The following is a 21839-nucleotide window of genomic DNA, read 5'->3' as shown; positions in this document are numbered from 1 at the left end:
AATTTGTATTTTAGAAAAGAATTTCTAAAACTCAACTCTCGTGATGATCATAATAATAATAGTAGCTTGTATTGTTTGAGCACTTACTCTATGCCAGGTCTTGTGTCAGGAGCTTTGCATCTAGTATGCACATTTTAATTTATTTATTTGAGAGAGGGAGATAGCAAGATAACACAAGCAGGGGAAGCTGCAGAGGGAGAGGGAAAAGCAGGCTCTTTGATGAGCAGGGAGCCCAATGTGGGACTTGATCCCAGGACCTTGAGATCATGACCTGAGTCAAAGGCAGATGCTTAACCAACTGAGCCACCCAGGTGCCCCCCTGGTATGTAATTTAATTGCAGGGAGTGGGATGCCTGGGTGGCTCAGCAGTTGAGTGTCTGCCTTCTGCTCCGGGCGTGATCCTGGGATCCGCAATCGAGTCCTACATTTGGCTCCCTGTGGGGACCTACTTCTCCCTCTGCCTGTGTCTCTTCCTCTCTCTCTGTCTGCATCTCTCATGAATAAATAAACAATTCTTAAAATTCCAGGGAGTTAGATACTTTTATTTTAAATATGAGGAAATTCAGAAGCTAAGCCAGATTATGTGATTTCCCCAAAGTCACACAGCTAGCAAGTAGCAGAAGTGAAATTTGAACTCAAGCAGTTAAGCTCTGGAATATTTGCTTTTAAACCCTACACTTCTGTCTCTTGTTAGTCTAACGCCCCATATTGCCTGCCAAGAATCTCATCTGGTTTCCCCTTCTACCATTCAAGGGACAGGTAGTTTATTATCTTCAATGAAGCTTATTCCATTGTGAACATAGTTACTTTGGTGGAAAATTCTTAGCTCTTTGAACTGACATTGCCTTTCAGAAGTAAACAAAAATGACCCAACAATCCTAGGTACATACCCAAGAGAATTGAAATGTTATGCTTAAAAAAAATATTCGTGAATGTTCATAGAAGCATTATTCATAATAGCCAGAGTGTGAAAAAACCCCAAATGTTTACCAACTGATAAGTGGCTAAAAAATATGATCTATTCATACAATGGAGTATTATCCAGCCATAAAAAGACCAAAATAGGAATGCCTGGGTGGCTCAGCAGTTAGGTGTCTGCCTTTGGCTCAGGGCATGATTTCGGAGTCCCGGGATTGAGTCCCACATCGGTCTTCCTGCATGGAGCCTGCTTCTCCGTCTCTCTGTCTCTGCCTCTCTCTCTCCGTGTCTCTCATGAATAAAGAAATAAGTTCTTAAAAAAAAAGACCAAAATACAGGTACACACTACAGAATGGATGAATTTTGAGCACATCATGCAGAGTGATAGAAGTTGGTCACAAGAGACCACATATTATATGATTCCATTTATATGAAATGCCCAGAATAGGCAGATCTTTGGAGATAGAATGTAGGTTAGTGATTTTCAGCAGCTATGATGAAGGAGGAATGGAGAGTGATTGCTAGTGGGTAGAGAGTGTCTTTTTGGGGTGGTTAAAATGTTCTGGAATTAGTGATGGTAGTCATACAACATTTTGAATATAATAAAGACCACTCAATTGTATACTTTAAAATGGTGAATTTATGGCATGTGAATTATATCACAAAAAATAATTTAGGAAAGAAATTAACTTTTTATTTCTGATTTAAAAAATAATGATTAAACCAAACAAATATATAGATATTTGAAGCTACTGGCTTGACTTTAATAAATATTCTCTTCTCCAAGAAAAAGAGCTCTCATTTCTTTAGCCATCTGTCTTATGATGTGATTTAGATTCCTGGCCTGGACTGATTTCTTCCCCAAATGCCCCAGGTTGACAGTGCTATTTTTATCATATTCCTTTCCAAATCAAAACACTGTTCCAAATGCAAACTCATGGGGTTAGAGTAGAATAAAACCTGCCTCTGTCTCCCTGAAGTCATTATATGATTACCCTACATTGTTGGTATTCACGGACTAACACTCAATTTTGACTGATTGCAGTCTGTGATTCATTATTTTTTTCTTGAGAAACATTAAAAAAATAGATTTTAGATTTTGTTGTTGTTTTGGAAAAGGTGATTTGAGTGCTTAATTAAAAATGAAAAAAATTTAAAAGAAAGTTATACTTTTTGTAGGTTGCAGAAGAAAAAATTTCTCCCTCTGCCTATGTCTCGACTCTTCTGTGACACATGCCATTGCTATGACTTTGCATCTTCTTCCATCAAGAGGTAAAATTTATGTTAACATCTCTTGAATTTGGGTTGGTCTGACAGCCTGTTTGGGCAATAGAATGGCAAATGTGGCAGTGTGCTAGTTTTGAGCATAGTCCTTAAGACCTTCATACTCTGGCTAAATTTTGCTGTCTTGGCTGCCATGAGAACTAACTTGAGCTTGCCTACTGGAGGATGAGATACAGGTCACCAAGTTGCCTACGTTGTACAGCTGGTAGGCAGCCAACACTCTGAAGTGAATCCTCCAACCTGACCAGTAGCTGGCTATAAATGCATGAGACCCTAGTGGAGACCAGAAAAACCATCCAGGTGAACTCAGACCTAATTGCCAATCTACAGATGAGTGAACTAAAACACATCAATGTTGTTTTAATCTACTAGTTTTGGGGAAAGTTTATTATGTAAAAAAACTTAAATTAGGTATTCCATCTTTGGCTAGGATATAGGAAAATGTGAAAGACTGTCACTTCAACAACACTAGGCACTTCAAGTCACTAGGCAAATGAGCAATAAAGTCATACTTTTCTTTAAAGTCATTAAAGAGCTGTGGATGCAAAGAGATACAGCTCAAAAGTCAAATAAAGGAGAGAAATTTGCAATACTAAAAAATACTCAACTTACCCAAATTAATGGAGGAAAAAGAGGAAAAAAGGGAACAGATGGAATAAATGGAGTAAATGGAAAAAAGATACCAAAATAATGGACTTAAAAATAGCCTCACTAATAATCACATTAAGTATAAATGAATAAAACACTTCATGTTCATGACAGAATTGTTCAGATTAGATAAAAATGTGAGACCTAACTATATGCCATTTATTTTTAAACATTTAAACATTTTATTTTATTTTATTTATTTATTTTTAAAATTTATTTATTCATGAGAAACACACATACACAGAGGCAAAGAGAGAGAGAGAGAGAGAGAGAGGCAGAGGGAGAAGCAGGCTCCATGCAGGGAGCCTGATGTGGGACTTGAACCCGGTCTCCAGGATCAGGCCCTGGGCTGAGGGTGGCGCTAAACTGCTTGGCCACCGGGGCTGCCCCCTTTAAAAAAAAAATTATTTATCATTTTAACATTTTAAATATATAGACACAGATTGAAGGCAAAATGATGGAGAAGATACACCAGGTTAATAAGTTGTTTGTTTGTTTGTTTTTTTAAAGATTTTATTTATTCATGAGAGACCCAGAGAGAGAGAGGCAGAGACACAGGCAGAGGGAGAAGCAGGCTCCAGGCAGGGAGCCTGATGTGGGACTCGATCCTGGGTCTCCAGGATCACACCCTGGGCCAACAGCAGATGCTCAACCATTGAACCATCCAGGAGTCCCAAGGTTAATAAATTTAAGAAAGCAGATGTGGCTAAATAAATATTAGACAAAGTAGATATCAACATTAGAGGGAGGAACTATTCCTAGAAACACTGTTTAACATACAATAAATATTAGAGGACTTGCAAAATATAGAAATATGGGAGCCAACCAGAGGCAACTCAGGTGTTATAATTTTCAGATAACTTTAAAATAACAATTTAGTACAAATAGATAGAAAATGAGTCTATAAAAAATCTATAGAAATAAGTCATTTCGATAAATGAATAAAATGATGGGGAATTTCCAAAGAGATTTGGGACCTATAAAAAAGAACCCGACGGAAATCCTAGAATTGAAAAATGCAATATTAGTAATAAAAACTTCATGTAAACTGAAGCTACAAGAGAGTCACAAAAAAAAAGGAAATTTAACAAATTTAACAGAACTGCTCAGAGAATATCATGTAGAATAAATAAAACAACATCTTTCTAAGACATAATAGTCAAGCTGATGAAAATGAAAATTAAAGAGGAAATATTAAGATCAGACAGAGGAAATATTATTGTACATTAAATACATGGGAACAATGCAGGAATTAAAGTTGACTCCTTATCAGAAACAGTGGAGAAACAGTGGAGACCAGAAGACACTGGAATGGCATCTTTCAAGGGCTGAAATTAAAACAAAGACTCTCTATATAGAATTCTGTATCCTGAGTCAACACACTTTAAAAACAAAGGCAAAATAAAGACATTTTTAAGTGGGGGAAAGCTGGACAAATTTGTTGTTAGCAAAACTGCAGTGTAAGAAATACTCAAGAAAGTTCCTCAAGCTAGAGAGAAATGATACAAGATGGGAACTCAGGTCTATAGTAAAGGGCAAAGATGAAGGCAGACTGCATATCTAATATTTACTTATTATTTTTAAAGATTTTATTTATTTGAAAGAGAGAGCACAAGTAGGGGAAGGGCAGAGACAGAGGTAGAAGCAGGCAACCTGCTGAGCAGGGACCCCAGGATCATGACATGAGTCGAAGGCAGATGCTTCACTGACTGAGGCACCCAGACACCCCTGAAAATCTAATTTTTAGAAGAAAATTTTTATGAATACTAAATATATAGATAAGCTCTAAAAGACTTCTGACTGTTTGAAGCAAACATTATAGCCATGTGTTGTGAGATCTATAATAGGGGTGGGAGAAAAAGATATGTGAATCCTGGCACAAAGGATGGGCAGGGATAAGTGGAATTATGCTGTCGTAGGAGTCTCCGTTGTTAATGAAGTCCTAGAGTATTATTTTAGGCTAGACTATAATAAGTTAGACTTTCATGGTTTAAACTCCAGAGCTGTTCTGTTCAATATACTACCCACCAGGCACATGTGGCTACTAAGCACTTGAAATATGGCTGGTGAGGCTGAGAAAGTGAATTTGCAATTTTAATTATTGAAATATAGGGGTGCCTGATGACTCAGTCCATTAAGTATCTGCCTTTGGCTCAGGTCATGATCTCAGGATCCTGGGATTGAGCCCTGCATGGGGCTCTCCACTCAGTGTGGAATCTTCTTTTCACTCTGCCCCATGAGCTCTCTCTGTCTCTCCTAAATAAATAAATAAATAAATAAATAAATAAATAAATAAATAAAATCTTTAAAAATTTTTAAATGAAAAACTAAGTGGTGTACACATTCTTCTATGAAACACCATTTTATTGTTCTTACAAAACTACTCTTCACTTTAAATGTTATGATATGTCTCGTAGGTATAAAATTCACATCGGATTTCAAAGACTTGGTATGAATGTAATTTTGGTATGTAAAATATCTTGGTACTTTTATTTTTTAAGATTCTATTTATTTATTTGAGATAGAGAGAGCATAACATTAGGGGGAGGGGCAGAGGGTGAAACAGACTCCCTACTGAGCAGGGAGCCTGAATGTAGGACTTGATCCCAGGACCCTGGCAGATGCTTAACTGACTGAGTCACCCAGGCGTCCCTTAGTACTTTTACTTATTATGTATTAAAGGGACAATATTTTGAGTATATTAGATTAAATAAAATATATTGTTAATTTAATTTCACCTTAAAAATTTTGTATAATGTGACAACTAGAAAATTAAGATATTCTGTCAAACTTGCATTTGTGGTTTACATTGTATTTCTATTAGTGCTACTCTAGAGAAATTACTAGAAGTATAACAGAGTGATATAGCTCAAAAGCCAAATGAAGGGGAGAAATTTGTAATACTAAAAAATATTCAGGATGTCTGGGTGGCTCAGCAGTTGGGTGCTTCCCTTCGTCCCAGGGCATGATCCTGGAGACCTAGGATTGAGTCCCACATCGGGCTCCCTACATGGAGCCTGCTTCTCCCTCTGCCTGTGTCTCTGCCTCTCTCTCTGTGTCTCTCATGAATAAATAAATAAATCTTTAAAAGAAAATTAAAAAATACTCAACTCACTCAAATTAACGAAGGAAAAGAGGAAAAAAGGAACAGATGGAATAAATGGAATAAATGGAAAACAGATAACAAAATGATGGACTTAACCATGGCCCCACCAATAATTGCATTAAGTATAAATGAACAAAACACTTCATGTACATGACAGAATTGTCAGATTAGATAAAAATGTAAGACCTAACTATATGCCATTTGTGAAATATTTTAAATATAATGACACAGATTGAAGGCAAAAGGATGGGAGAAGATAGACCAAGTTAACATTAAGAAAGCAGATGTGCCTATATAAATATTAGACAAAGTAGACATGGAGACAGAGGAGTATTACAGAGATAAAGAGGATATTTCATATTAATTAAATTGTCAGTCTGTCAGGAATACTCAATAGTCTAATATGTGTATGCATCTATTAAAAGACCTTCAAAATGCTCTGCATCACTTGCCATCAGGGAAATACAAATCAAACCCACAAAGAGATACCACCTCCACCAGTGAGAATGTTGAAAATTAACAGGACAGGAAACAAACGTTGGAGAGGATGTGGAGAAAGGGGAACCCTCCTGCACTGTTGGTGGGAATGTGAAAAGGTACAGCCACTCTGGAAAACTGTGTAGAGGTTCCTCAAGAAGTTAAAAGTAGAACTACCTTACGACCCAGCAATTGCACTGCTGGGGATTTACCCCAAAGATCCAGATGTAGTGAAATTCCAGGACACCTGCACCCTAATGTTCATAGCAGGAATGTCCACAATAGCCAAACTGTGGAAGGAGCCACAATGTCCCCCGACAGATGATGGATAAAGAAGATGTGTTCTATTTATACAATGGAATATTACTCAGCCATCAGAAGAGAGGAATACCCACCATTTGCTTCAACATGGATGGAACTGGAGGGTATTATGCTGAGTGAAGTAAGTCAATTGCAGAAGGACAATCATTGTATGGTTTCAGTCATATGTGGAATTTAAGAAATAGTGGAACGGATTGTAAGGGCAAGTAGGGGAACTGAGTGGGAAAAATTAGAGAGGGAAGCAAACCGTGAGAGACTCCTAACTCTGAGAAGCAAAGGGTTGCAGAAGGGACATTGCTGCTATGAACATCAGGATGCAGGTGTCAGAATTTCACTACATTTGGATCTTTGGATCTCCAGCAGGGAAGTTAACAATTTACCCTTCTACAAATAGAATATGAAGATAACATTTGCACTTTCCTGATCATATTGTGAATTTGGGCATTTTTCCATGTATTTATGGGCAATGAATAGAATGCTCTTTTCTATGAATTACTTGCTCATATCTTTTTCTTAGTTTTCAGTTGGGCTGCTTGCCTTTTCCTATTCATTTGAGAGAAATTTTCAAATGTGTGTATTTAGATAATAATCCTTTGTGTGTGTGGCAAATATTTTCTCCTTGCCTGTCTCTTGCCCTTAACTTGTTTACCAGAAATTTCTTGTTCATGGTATCTTTATTATTCTGGGTCTCTTCAGCTTTCTCTTTCCATGATTTCTGACAGATATTTCTTATGCCACATGTGGGTTTCCTGAGGCATCCTCTTGCTTCTCTTGACGTGTACTAGGGGCAAATTTTGGCTGACTTGAGTCAGCATTTCTGTAGTAAGTAATATTTTAATTAGAAGAGTTGGCTTGACTCAGTTCTGGTGACATCTGCTGGTTGCTGGATCCTTGGTAACACCTGTCATTGGATGTGATAGGTGTGGATCCTCTTCCCTGTGCCCACATGGATGGATGAACAGTCATCTCAGCTCTGAGGCATCCTTAAGCACCAGTAGTTGCTGCTGGTTCCATGGTGTGGGCAACTTGGCTCCCCCACTGACTAGAGATTGAGTTTTCTGAGCATGTCCTACCCAAAATGGATCCTTTTAGAAGAAAGGGACTAGCAGGACTTGAAATCTTGGGATATCTTTTGGCTTTGGTAGAAGACTGAATAATGAGACTTTAAGACCAAGTGGTCTTCTTGCAATTATTTTCAAACTGGAGCCTATTGGGCAATGCGCGCGCGTGCACGCGCGCACACACACACAGTTGGTTCCAAGTAGAAATCTGGAAAATGGGATGGAATCTCAAATATGTCACTGTTCAAGTTCTCAGATACTTCATGAACACATTCTCATGAGAAAAGCAGGAGTAACCCAGGAGCAGAATAGAAGTTTTCCTCTTCACTCTGGACCCTCTCTCCAGAGGTAACAGATCAAAGTTGAGTTGTATCTTTCCAGACACATGAGAAGTGCTATTTAACCAGTGCCCACATTGTACCTATTGTTCTTTAGCTGCATTTCCACCTACTTCTGTTTTTACATGCCCTTCCATAAATGACATAGCTTTCTGTGCATTAGATCTTCTCCCTGCCTTCAAAGAGAAGAGTTTAGTTAGAGAACAGGCCAGTGTCACATACTGTAGAGTACTTAATGTACAGAAGGGGTAAGGGAATATAACCTTGAGCCAAGAAGAGAAATGAATGGTGAAGTGTCCTGGAGCAACCACCTGATGTCCATGGTGACTACTGATAGATGTGGAAGGCTGGTAATGAATCCCTGTAAGATATCCAGGTCCTAACCTCCCAGAACCTGAAGATATTACCTTATATAGCAAAAGGGGCTTGCAGATGTGATATGTTGAGAAGAGATTATCCTGGATTATCCAGATGGGCCCTAAATGCAAGCACATGTGTCCTTATAAGGAAGAGGCATGAGGAGGATTTCAGACACAAGAAGTCAATGTGAACAATGAAGCAAAATGCTATGCTGCTTTGAAGATGGAAGAAGAGACCAGGGGCCAAGGAATAGAAGGAATGTAGCTCTAGAAGCTGGAAAAATCAGTGAACTAGATCCTCCCTTAGAGCCTCTGGTGGGAGCATGGCCCTGCTGACACCTTGGTTTCAGCCCAGTGAAACCAGTTGGTGTTTCTGAACTCCAGAACTGTTAGAAAAGACATTATGTTGTCTTAAGCCACAAAATTTGTGGTTATTTGTTAGTGGGAAAGGGAAATTAATACAGTAACCAAATAGAGAAACACATTAGAAAAAGAGAACAGCTTGTAAGTTTTCTGGCAAGAGAGCAAGATCTGCTCTTTAAGACATGTTGGAGAAAAGTGGAGGGATGAAGAAAGGGAATTGAGACTGGACATGTAAGTAGGGGACAGATCATATAGGATCTGGAAGGCACACTCTGGTGGTTGATTTTTTAATATTGAAGTTAATAAGGATCCAGAGAGGGCCTTTGAGCCCTTAAAAGCAGATTTTAGTGTTGAGGAGATCACCACTGGACTCTTTTCCTTGCTCTCAGAAAAGAAACAGAATTTGGTTGCCTAGATAACAACTCTTATTTTTCTTACCGTTTTATTCTTATTATACTAAACATTCTTCCCTCTCATCCAAAACTCTCCATCTATTCTGTAAAGAGCTGAGTTCTTTCCTTAGACAAAACTATACAACTATATCTTCAAGGCTGGAGGCACATCATTTCTTCTTGGGCTTCTGAAGGCACTATCTGAGTTACTGCAAGAGAAGGGAGCTCTTCTGAGCTGGACTGTGGCCCAGAGCAGGCTGGAAGGAGGACACAGAATTTAAAGCACTATACTTCACGAAATCCAAACCAATGATGTCTTGGGGTCAGCTGCTGATGGAGGATAAGAGGGTAGAAGCCGGTCCCTGTTCCCCAAGGCCTGAAGGGTGGTAATCTATCATTGGTACTCAGATTCAGGGCCAAGATTTTCAGGGCCAAGGTCATTAATAGGAAAAACACTTCAGGTATCCTGGATCTGTAAGGACTGCAGTTTTCCCTCCAGCAAATTTCTAAATCTCTGTAATGATTAAAGCAGACAGTGACCAAACCACTCAGTAGGGGAGAAAATAAAGATAGTCTTCAGGGTTAGGTAAAGGAACAAAATACACCTGAGCAGGAAGCCTGTCAGGACTAGGAGATTCTTCTCTTCTCCCTTTAAGAGTGGCTGTTGACTGGCAGAGACAAGAGTGCGGGAGATGGGAGAGTTTCTATTACTGGGGCTGCTCTCTTCAGAGGAAGGGAGTTGATATGAGCAAATGAGGCTGTTGTTAGGATGAAGGTGTCAGTGGGCTTCCCATGCCTTTTAGCTACTCCATCTTATTTTGCCTTGTTCACCATGGCCCAGGTAAAATGCATTAAGACCAGTATGGGGTATTAGCATCTACATCCCTTCCAAAGAGTGACAGCTCACTAGATATGATTGCTGTTTATTATTATTGTGTTGGACATAGATTGATTCTCCCCATTCAAAATCACCTGCCCATTTCCTCTGGTAATAGCACACCAATTTTTCTTGGGGAGGCACACCTTCCCCACTCCCAGTGTGTGTTGTTTGGGTGGTTGGCCTTACCACCTCGAGATCTCATTGTGGGCTTGAAACTGAAGCCAGGCCATTAGGATATGCTGTCCCTCAGCCCTAGAGAATGGTTAAAGGATGGGCAAATGACTTGAAGTGATCCAAATACCAACCTGATTTTTTTGCTGAAACTATTGGGAATCTTCTGCTGGAATTACTGAAAGATTAGGATGTGAATTTGAAGCAGCAGGCAACCATCTTGCCCCAATAAGGAGACAGCTTGGCTGAGAATAGAACAAGATCCTAGAAAGACAAGAGGTTTGGGATTCTAGATAAGTTCATCTGAGCACCTAGACCTAGCTGTGCCTAAAGCTGATACTCCCAATAATCTCTATGTTGTTTAAGCTAGTTTCAGTTGAATTTCTATTCTCTGCAATTGAAAGAAGCTAATTTCACATTTATTTTCACACTGGTATAATTAATAGCTTTCATTTATTGAGTAGTTACTATATTGCAGCCTATACTAAGCACTTTTGTTTAAAAAAAAAAAAGATAGTTAAAAAAAAAGATAATTAGGGAATATCATGATTTAGAGGACCCCTAGCACCATCTCACCAGGGCATTCTTACCCAGGATCTGTGGACTCGTGGATTATCCCTGCTTATTTCAGAGAAGTTTTTAGAATCTGACTTTTATGCAGAATCTTGCATTCTGGATTTGTTTTCCTGGAAAGAGTGTTTATAACTCTTACACAATCTTTGTATGGTTTGTGGCCCTAGATCCTCTTCTTTAAACCACATAGAGTCTTTTCTCTTATTATTAGAAGATTAGATTCTAGTCCTTATTCCTCTACTGAATGAGTTTGGGGATGCTGACTTGCTTCTTCTTTTTTTATTATTTTTATTTTTTAAAGATTTTATTTATTCACGAGAGAGAGAGAGAGAGAGAGAGAGAGAGAGAGAGAGAGGGAGAGAGGCAGAGACATAGGCAGAGGGAGAAGCAGGCTCCATGCAAGGAGTCTGATGTGGGACTCAATCCCGGATCTCCAGGATCACACCCTGGGCTGAAGACAGGTGCCAAACCACTGAGCCACCCAGGCTGCCTGACTTGCTTCTTCTTAAAATGCTGCACAGGGATATATAGAACTGAATGTGTGGTTCTCATGAAACTTTTACGAATGTAAAATAAAGTGCTTTAGGTCAAGTTTTCTTTTTTTGGTGGCTTTCTCTTTTTTGCCCTTGGTATCAGCTCCATTCCCATTCCCAGTTTCTTTGAAACTCAGTTTCCTCCCACAACAGAAGAAAGGTTTAAAACTGCTGCCCTGTATGCTTTGCAAGGGGATAAGCTGAGGGCAGGACAGTAAAAATGCTCTTGAGCATTCGCTGGTCTCCTGACCCTGCCTCTGCTTGCATTCTTCCTTGCAAGGTGGTTGTTGCTTCTAGGCTGGAATGCCTGCTTACTTTCCATATTCCCAGCAGCATCACTAACATCCTGACTGGCTTGTGTACATGTGAGCCTGTTCATTAAGTTACTCTATATAGTTCTTCTTAACAAACACATTAAGGAAACATTCAGAATGTCGCTTGCAGAGCAAATGAACAAAAATAGATGGGCCATCTGATATGTAGAGAGATCTACTCTTAGTTGGTGGATTTTACTTCCCCTAACACAAGGCTAAGGCCTCCAGGATGAGTTTGTTTATTAATGTATTTATTCACTCCCTCATTTGTATGAATATTGAGGAACTACTCTGTGCTCAGCACTGTGCTGAGAGGATGGGGAGTGTGATTGACAAGCAGTCCCAGGTTCATATCCTCAAGGAGCTCACATTCCAGTGATGATACAGAGACACCCAAACAAATAATTGCAATTCAGTGCAGTGGGAGATAAGACAGTTGTTAGAAAAGTATGGTGGGAAGACAAAAGAGGAAGGTGACTAAGCTCTAGGGTAAAATGTGGGGAGACTTCAGAGAGGTGGTGACATTTGATCTAGGTTTTGAAAGATGAGGAAGAGTTTGCCAGGCATAAGAGGCAAGAAAGTTCTACTAGGAAAGAGGAGGCTTATCTGTGGACTGTGAGGCTGTGAATAAGAAGAGTCTTGCTGGGCTGGGTGCCAGCAGCATGGTGGGGATGGACATAAGTACGATTGGGAGATGACTGGGTGCTGGTGGCCAAGGGCTGTAGCATGGCTGCCTGGGAGTGGTTTCTCATTCTGCAGGGCGGTGGCAGGTTTTTTTGTTTTTTGTTTTTCTGTTATTTTTTCCAAGAAGGCAAGTGGTGTGATTAAATGTTTTTAGAGAAAGGAAGGAGGAAATATTGGATGTAGAATTAAAAATGAATAAAGGAAGGAGTCCACTATTCTAAAAGCAATGAATCCCAACTTAGGCTGCATAATAGAATCACCAGAGGACATTTCAAAAGACCCATGTCTGACCCCTCTCATGCCATTTGAATAGCAATTTCTGGGGGTAGGGTCTAAGTGTCTTTTTGTTTTGTTTTTGGCTTCTTTTTTCTTTTCTTTTTTTTTCTTTTCTTTCTTTCGTTTCCTAAGTGATTCTAATGAGCATCTCAGGATTGACAACTACTGCTTTAGGGCTTCTTGGATGCATAGGTTTGCTCATTTCTCCTGAGATGTTGTTGCTTTTAATAAGCTTGTATTTTGTTAAATTTTAATGTTTAAGTCAATTTTATTGAGGTATACTTTATATATAATAAAATGTGCCCACTTAAGTGTACATTCTGAAGAGTTTGGACAAATTTCTAAAACCATAAGCTCCCACAAGTAGAATTGCCACCACTTCAGTCAAAGCTGAAAACATTCCCACATTCTTGCACCATTTCCCATTCACTTTCCAACCCGCTTCCCCGGCCCCAGGTAAATATTGTTGTTCTTTATGTCACTGTAGATTAAATTTGTCTTTCCTAGAGTTTCATGTAAAGAGAAACGTAAAGTATGTACTTTTGTGTCTGGCTTCTTTGCCTTACCATGATGTTTTTGAGATTCATTCATGTTGCGTTTATCAGCAGCTCATTGTCTTCATTGGTGAATAATATTCCACTGTATGGATATCTCAATTTATTTTATTCATTGGACATTGGGATTGTTTCCAGTTTTTGGCTACTATGGATAAATATAATTACATTTCTACTAGCATTCCCAGTGGTTCTGATGCTGATGGTATGAAGAACCCCACTGAGTTTTATTGTTATTTTGGAGGAGAGTCCCTTCTGGTATGTCTTATATCACTCTTGTGTAACATTTTTAGGTTAGCTTGGAGTTTTAAACCATGATCACAACTTGAGAAGATAGAGCTTTAGTCTTCTGTTAACTCATCTGTGATTTAGGTGATTTCATCAGACCTTTTCCTGGGTCTGAAGCTCTCCAGTCTAAGATGTTTCTCAGCCTTTGAAAGTGGTCTTATGTCCCTTTAAATTTCTTGAACTGTCTCTGTGCCTGAGATTCTGCCTCTAAATTCTCCAACCAGCCTGAGGATTTCCTTTGTATTTTCCTTTTTTTCTTCTTCTCTGTGAAGGAAATCATGTCAAGCTAAAGTTATATTTTTCCTTTTCTAAAACAGTGGGCATATAATCCCCTTTTGTGGCTCATGTTTTATTACTAGGCTCAGTGGAAAAATAAGCCACATTTACTTTTTAATGTTAAAGAACAGAAACTTACAAGAGCAACAGAATATGAATTCTCATCTTATTCATCATCCATCTCGTCTTCTCATTTAGCTTCCCTGTTTCTCCCCACAATCCCTTACCATTTCTCCTCCTCTCCTCCTCCTCCTCCTCCTCCTCCTCCTCCTCCTCCTCCTCCTCCTCCTCCTCCTCCTCCTTCTTCTTCTTCTTCTTCTTCTTCTTCTTCTTCTTCTCTTCTTCTTCTTCTTCTTCTTCTTCTTCTTCTTTTTAAGATTTTAATCATTTATGAGAGAAAGAGAGAAAGTGAGAGCAAGAGAGAACAAGAAGGGGAAGCAGCAGGGGAGAGGGAGAAGCAGGCTCTCCACTGAACAAGGAGCCCAAAATGCGACTCGATCCCAGTACCTGAGATCATGACCTGAGCTGAAGGCAGCCACTTAACCAACTGAGCCACCCAGGCGCCCTCCCTTACCACTTTTATATGTTAATATTGTATCAGCTATGATAAAATATAACCTCTGAATTTCAGAGTTTATTTCTTACTCCTGTCAAACTCCAGTGCAGGTTTTCTCATTGAGAAACCTTCCCCTAAATGGTGATTCAGGGGCTCGGGCTTCTTCTGTCTCCTGATACTGCTATCTTCACTAGGTGACTCATAAGTTGCTACGGGGGTCCTTTCCATTCAAGTCTACCAAAAAAGGACAAAAGCATGGAGAGTATCTCATATTGGAAGTTCTTATGGGTCAGACAGTCCTGTGGACACACACACCTCCAAAGAAGGCTTTGTGCCCAAGAGAAAAAGGAAACCCTGGCCACAATCATGGTGATGCTTCTAACCTTCTGTTTTTAGCCTTAGGGCTTCTACTGAGCATTTATGCAACACAGGGCAGGGGATCTAAGCATTTTCTTGAGTCTTTTGTCAACCCTCAGGGTCAGCCTTTGCCTCTGGGTTCCTTGGGGGAAAATTTCAACAACAACAAAAAGTTACTGCAGTGTAATTTTCACAGGAGTAAAAATCTTGTCTCCTTTATTCCATCTTGCATTCCTGGTACATAGCATAGCTCCTGGTATTGTATGGGTGCTCAATAAATGTTTTCCGAATGGATTTTTGTAAAATGAATTTATGAGTTAAATTTTATCTTGGCTGGTTGCCCCTAGAGTGTGTTCAGGCCACCAGGAGGTGGCAGTGTGGTTGAAGTGTGCACACAGGAGCAAGGAGGTAAACTTCCTAGTGGCCATGCTCCTGCTGGATCATGGGTACCATGTCTGGTGTAGGTATGGGGTGAATGCAATAGAGTAATAATTATTGGGCATTTGCCATGTGCTGAGACTACACAAAAGACTGTGCTATATTGACCCTGTTAATTCTCCCAACAACCCTATGCAGTTGGATGGGTTGTTATTCTTATTTTGTAGATAGAGACACTGATTCATGGAGTGATTAACTTATCAAAGGTCATGTAGCTAGAAAGGAGCAGACTCAGGATTTGAACCCCGGCAGCCTGATTTGGGAGCCTTAACCATTATGCCAAATTGTCAAGAAGGCAGTTAGATCTGAGGGCTCAAGGAAATTTCTCACCCTAGGGCGAAGCTGGTCAATGTGTAGGTCAAGGGAGCTTTTTTGGGCATTAAAGGTCAACCAGGGGTCTGGAGAGCACAGGGTTAGGGGTACTACTGTAGTCAGGCCCCTCCTTATTGGGAGTGGTGAGGCAGTGGGGGCCAGAGGGAGAGCAGAGCCTCCAGGCTGGTTTGGTACCAGCTGCCACAAGGAGAATAGTGGATAGATGCCAGGCAGGGACAGACTCACAGATGCATGTGGGGGGACAGCCACAAAAGACTAGATCTGGGAACATGCTAGAAATTCTGGAGAGAGTATTTCGGCTATATGAAAGGGCTGACTCGCAGTTTCCAAACTACATCTGGAAGAACTCTGAGCTTTTAGGAGACATTTGGGTAGCCTGTGGTACTGATGGGGAGAGAAGAGAGAAAGTAGGAATGGTCCTGGGCCCTCTTTTCAATATTATCTCATGAAAGGCTACATTTACCTCTTTTATATATTGGGATTCCCTGTAGGAGTTTGTTTAGTTTTTTTTTTTTTTTTAAGTGTTTTCTTTGGAAACTGTCCAGCTGAATGGCTTCTAGAGTCCTCCATTTGATACCTGAAGTGGAAATGGTATTAGAACTCTGTTGACATAAAGATGGAGTTTATTCTGTGGGCTGACTGGAGAGTCCACTTAGATGGCCTAGGATGAGACCTTTTATACCTGCTCTTTCTACCCTCACTGCCTGCCCTGTCTCACACTCTTCCTCAGACATCATCTAGAGGAGAAATGGCCATGATGGGCTCAGCCAGAGGGAAATGTGTGCATCAGCTCAGAAACTTTCTGGTTTGGGCCATGTAGTCTTGTTTCCATCCCAGCCTGAGATCCATATAGGCCCAGCTCGAGAGCATGCCTGGCTCATTATCTGAAAGAAATGGCCTGAGTGGTGGCCTGTGGAGAGTGAGGAGGAAAAGGAGAAATAGTAACATTGATTTATTTGGGACAGAAAGATCCACAGGCTGGGGAAATAGGGAGAGAGCAATCATAAAGCTGGCTCAATTCTGCAACCTGCCGGGGGCAGAGACCATCACAGTGCATGGTAGAGAAGGCAGACGCAGTGGACATGGAGAGAGTGGTCCCTTCCTCCTCATCACAGAACAATAAAGCAGGAAGTCAAGGATGAAATAGATGGGCTCAGAGCCCCTAGGACCTCGGCTAACGGCAGGCCTAGCATCTACCTTCTGAAAGGCTGCCTGCATTTTTGTATTGATGTGCTCGCTGCAGCCGCTCTGTAGGAACTGTTTGATAAGAAAGGCTTGGAATGGCAGACAGGCTTTTCTCTCCATGTCAACCTCACTACTCAGCTAGCCGTCAGCTCAGCTAGTTCCAAGAGGCCCACCTTGGCTGCTTCTTCTTTGGGGATCCTGAGGCCTCAAAGGGTGGAACTTGCCAACTGGGTGATGACTCCTGGGTTGTGTCTGTCTCTGGGATAAGGGTCTTCTTGGAGAGCTCTGGGACTCTGCAGGCCCAGTCTGTGGGGGTATGAGAGGTCAAATGAAGGAGACTCCTCCTAACCAGGTCCATTTGGGGACTCAGGGACCCCATGGCCCATTTCATCACATACCAATTCTGTAAATTGCTGCAATCAGAACAGGGAGAGGCATTTCTATTTTATTTTTTTCTTTAAGGGTTGGACAAGTTTTTGCTGTATAAGTGGAAGCATCTCCCCAGGTGGTACTTTCAGTGAGACTGAAGGACATGCAGGAATTGCAGGAGTTTTGCTTCCCCAACAGTTCAGAAATGTAGTAGGTGGCAGAAAAAGAACACCCACTTGGAAGTGTCCAAGATATTCTGCACTGAAAACCTTGTGCCTGGAGATTTGTATTTGAGCCATATCCAGTGACCTGGCTAGAGAGTGATATCCACCTGAGCTGCCTTTGTCCCATGGGATTGGGGCCCTGGAAGCAACATGACTAAACTATCTGAGCATGGGTGCATATGGGGAGTACAGGGTCACAGGATCTGTCCTTGGTTCTGAATTACCATTGTGTGCTAGGGCACAATTGTTTCCCCTAATCCTGGAGCCCTGGGGAGCCCTGATCATTCTTCCCTGGTGTTTGTTGATCATTTTCTACCCTGACTGGGGTGGGAGATAGACTTGCTGCCTAGAGGTAGTGGTTAAGAGCCACTAGAATACCTGGATTCCTAGCCCACCTCGGGCTTTTGAGCTGTATAACCTTGGACATGTTCCTTAATTGCTTCAGACCTCAGTTTCCTTATCTGTCAAGAGCAAATGATAATGGTCATACATTGGATATTTTCCATTTGTCCCTCCAGATTCATTCTCCACCCATCTCTACCCTTCTTTGTGCTGAGGAGGTTGACTTATATGGGCTGCATCAATGGGTTTCCCATGGAGTCTAAATGGTTCATCCAGTGGGAGTTGTCAACAGGAAATTGGAGAAAGGGAAGAGAGTGAGGTTGAGGAATTTATTCCACCAGCTCATTTCTTTCTGGGGCACTGTGAGTTGGTTTCATCTCCTTTCCCAACTAGGGTTACTTCCTCCAGCTGCTGGAACCTACTCTTCCCCTTGCAAGTTCTTTCAGACCCAGGGAAGTGATGGCTTCCTGCAGTTGCCATATCACTGCCTGTTGTCCCCTGGGACACTGCCTGCACCTTGTTAATGGTCTTTTATTAAGCTGTCCTCAATTTCCTCACTTGAACATGCTATCTGCATCCTGCCAGGACCCTAGAGGATAATGATACCATCAGAGGATGGCTATGATGACAAAATGAGCTCATGCATGTCAAAAGCTGAAAATAGTACCTGGCATATAGGATGGGTTTGTTCAATGTTAGCCACTGTATAAATCTTAATTCTTCTTATATTATTATGCTATTTCAGAGTAACAGAAGTGCTTTAGATGATTGAGGTGCTTGATTTCATGGCCACTTGGCTATTCTGTTGTGTTTCTGATAGTTACATGCTCTTTCCCTCTGAGGTTTGGGTTGATGGGTGGATGATGGGTGATGGTGCCACTCCTGAACTCACCAGTCTCCTTCTCACACTATGCTTGGCTATAGCCTCTTTACATGGTTCTCTTGAGCCCTGTGTTATGACTCAACCTATCCTGAGGGTCAAACACAGAGATGGAGAGCATAACCTGTTTGTAGTGATGCTCATTCAAGCACACAAGACTGAAGGATGTGGTTGGACAACCATGCCTGCTTTATGGTTTTAGAATATTTCCATCACCCAAAGATATCTCTCATCGTTGTCTGAAGTCATCCCCTTTTTCTCCCCGACTCCTCAGCCCCTGGCAAGCATTGACCAGCTTTATATAACTGTAGATTTTCTTGTTTCAGACATTTCATATAAATGGAATTATACAATATGTCATCTTCTGTGTCTGTCTTCTTTCACTTTGCATGATGTTTCAACATTCATTCATGGTGTAACATGTTATCTGTACTTTATACCTTTTTATTACAGAATAATACTCCATGGGATGGATATATCACATTTTATGTATCCATCTTTTGTGGATGAACACTTGGATTATTTCCACTTTTTGATTATTATGATTAATGCTACTATGAACAGTTGCATATATCATGAGGTTATTTATTTGTTGCTTATTATTGTTGACTTGTGTGTGTCATTAGAATTTAAGCTTGGTGAGGGTGGGGTGGGACAAGATGGTGGAGGAGTAGGGTCTCCAAGTCACCTATCCCCACCAACTTACCTAGATAACTTTCAAATCATCCTGAAAATCTACAAATTCAACTGTATTTAAAGAGAGAAGATCTGGGATGATACAGAGGGAAGAGTTTGAGCTTCTAACGAGTACAACTCATTTTTAGCCACTCTGCACTGAGCAAAATGAATAGAAAGAAGAATTCACCACAAAAGAAAGAATCAGAAACAGTACTCTCTGCCACAGAGTTACAGAATTTGGATTACAATTCGATGTCAGAAAGCCAATTCAGAAGCACAATTATAAAGCTACTGGTGGCTCTGGAAAAAAGCATAAAGGATTCAAGAGACTTCATGACTGCAGAATTTAGATCTAATCAGGCCGAAATTAAAAATCAATTAAATGAGATGCAATCCAAACTGGAGGTCCTAACAATGAGGGTTAATGAGGTAGAAGAAAGAGTGAGTGACATAGAAGACAAGTTGATGGCAAGGAAGGAAGCTGAGGAAAAAAGAGAAAAACAATTAAAAGACCATGAGGAAAGGTTAAGGGAAATAAATGACAATCTCAGAAAGAAAAATATATGTTTAATTGGGGTTCCAGAGTGTGCTGAGAGGGACAGAGGACCAGAAAGCATATTTGAACAAATCATAGCTGAGAACTTCCCTAATTTGGGGAGGGAAACAGGCATTCAGATCCAGGAGATAGAGAGGTCCCCCCCATAAAATCAATAAAAACCATTCAACACCTTGACATTTAATAGTGAAACTTGTAAATTCCAAAGATAAAGAGAAAATCCTTAAAGCAGCAAGAGACAAGAGATCCCTAACTTATATGGGGAGAAATATTAGATTAACAGCAGACCTCTACACAGAGACCTGTCAGGCCAGAAAGGGCTGGCAGGATATATTCAGGGTCCTAAATGAGAAGAACATGCAGCCAAGAATACTTTATCCAGCAAGGCTCTCATTCAGAATAGAAGGAGACATAAAGAGCTTCCAAGATAGGCAGAAACTGAAAGAATATGTGACCACCAAACCAGCTCTGCAAGAAATATTAAGGGGGGCCCTGTAAAAGAAAGAGGAAGCCCAAAGAAATAAGCCACAAAAACAGGGACTGAATAGGTATTGTGATGACACTAAATTCATATCTTTCAATAGTAACTCTGAACGTGAATGGGCTTAATGATCCCATCAAAAGACTCAGGGATTCAGACTGGATAAAAAAAGCAAGACCCATCTATTTGCTGTTTACAAGAGACTCATTTTAGACCTAAGGACACCTACAGCCTGAAAATGAAAGGTTGGAGAACCATTTACCATTCAAATGGTTCTCAAAAGAAAGCAGGGGTAGCAATTCTCATATCAGATAAATTAAAGTTTATCCCAAAAACTGTAATAAGAGATGAAGAGGGATACTATATAATACTTAAAGGATCTATCCAACAAGAGGACCTAACAATCATGAATATTTATGCTCCTAATGTGGGAGCTGCGAAGTAAATCAATTAATAACTAAAGACATACTTAGATAATAATACACTAATACTGGGACACTTCAACACGGCACTTTCTGCAAATGACAGATATTCTAAGTACAACATCTCCAAAGAAACAAGAGCTTTAAATGATACACTGGACCAGATGGATTTCACAGATATTTATAGAACTGTACATCCAAACGCAACTGAATACACATTCTTCTCAAGTGCACATGGAACTTTCTCCAGAATAGACCACATACTGGGTCACAAATCAGGTCTCAACTGATACCAAAAGATTGAGATTGTCCCCTGCATATTTTCAGACCATAATGCTTTGAAACTAAAACTAAATCATAAGAAGAAATTTGGAAGAAACTCAAACACGTGGAGGTTAAAGACCATCCTGCTAAAAGATGAAAGGGTCAACGAGGAAATTAGAGAAGAATTAAAAAGATTCATGGAAATTAATGAGAATGAAGATACAACAGTTCAAAATCTTTGGGATACAGCAAAAGCAGTCCTGAGAGGGAAATACATAGCAATACAAGCCTCAAATACACAAGCTAACTTTGCACCTAAGGAAACTGGAGAAAGAACAAGTAAAACCTAAACCAAGCAGGGGAGAGTTAATAAAGATTCGAGCAGAACTCAATGAAATAAAGACCAGAAGAACTGTAGAACAGATCAACAAAACCAGGAGTTGGTTCTTTGAAAGAATTAATAAGATAGATAAACCATTAGCCAAACTTATTAAAAGCAAAAGAGAAAAGACTCAAATTAATAAAATCACAAATGAAAAAGGAGAGATCACAACCAATACCAAGGAAATACAAACAATTTAAAAAATATATTATGAGCAGCTATTCACCAATAAATTGGGCAATCTAGAAGAAATGGACGCATTTCTGGAAAACCACAAACTACCAAAACTGGAACAGGAAGAAATAGAAAACCTGAACAGGCCAATAACCAGGGAGGAAATGAAGCAGTCATCAAAAACCTCCCCAAACACAAAAGTCTAGGGCCAAATGGCTTCCCTGGGGAATTCTATCAAACGTTTAAAGAAGACACAATACCTATTCTACTAAAGCTGTTCCGAAAGATAGAAAGATAGAAAGGGACGGAATGCTTCCAAACTCATTTTTATAAGCATCACCTTAATTCCAAAATCAGACAAAGACCCCACCAAAAAGGAGAA

General features: G+C 40.2%; 1 protein-coding gene across 22 annotated transcripts in view; it reads left to right on the top strand.

Annotated features, from left to right (window-relative positions):
* The window catches only part of CDH13 (cadherin 13), a 1387059-nt gene that overhangs the window by 127086 nt on the left and 1238134 nt on the right, over positions 1 to 21839 (top strand). For 20 of the 22 annotated variants that reach the window (XM_049110644.1, XM_049110650.1, XM_049110645.1 and 17 more), the window contains one exon: positions 2098 to 2190. The exons of the other annotated variants lie outside the window; for them this stretch is intronic. In XM_049110644.1, coding sequence (XP_048966601.1) covers positions 2098 to 2190 — 93 coding nt within the window. The remainder of the gene's footprint in view (positions 1 to 2097; positions 2191 to 21839) is intronic. 22 annotated transcript variants of the gene reach the window in all.

This window comes from Canis lupus, chromosome 5 (genome assembly GCF_003254725.2).
Source record: "Canis lupus dingo isolate Sandy chromosome 5, ASM325472v2, whole genome shotgun sequence".
NCBI lineage: Eukaryota > Metazoa > Chordata > Mammalia > Carnivora > Canidae > Canis > Canis lupus.
This window is presented reverse-complemented; position numbering and strand designations above follow the sequence as displayed.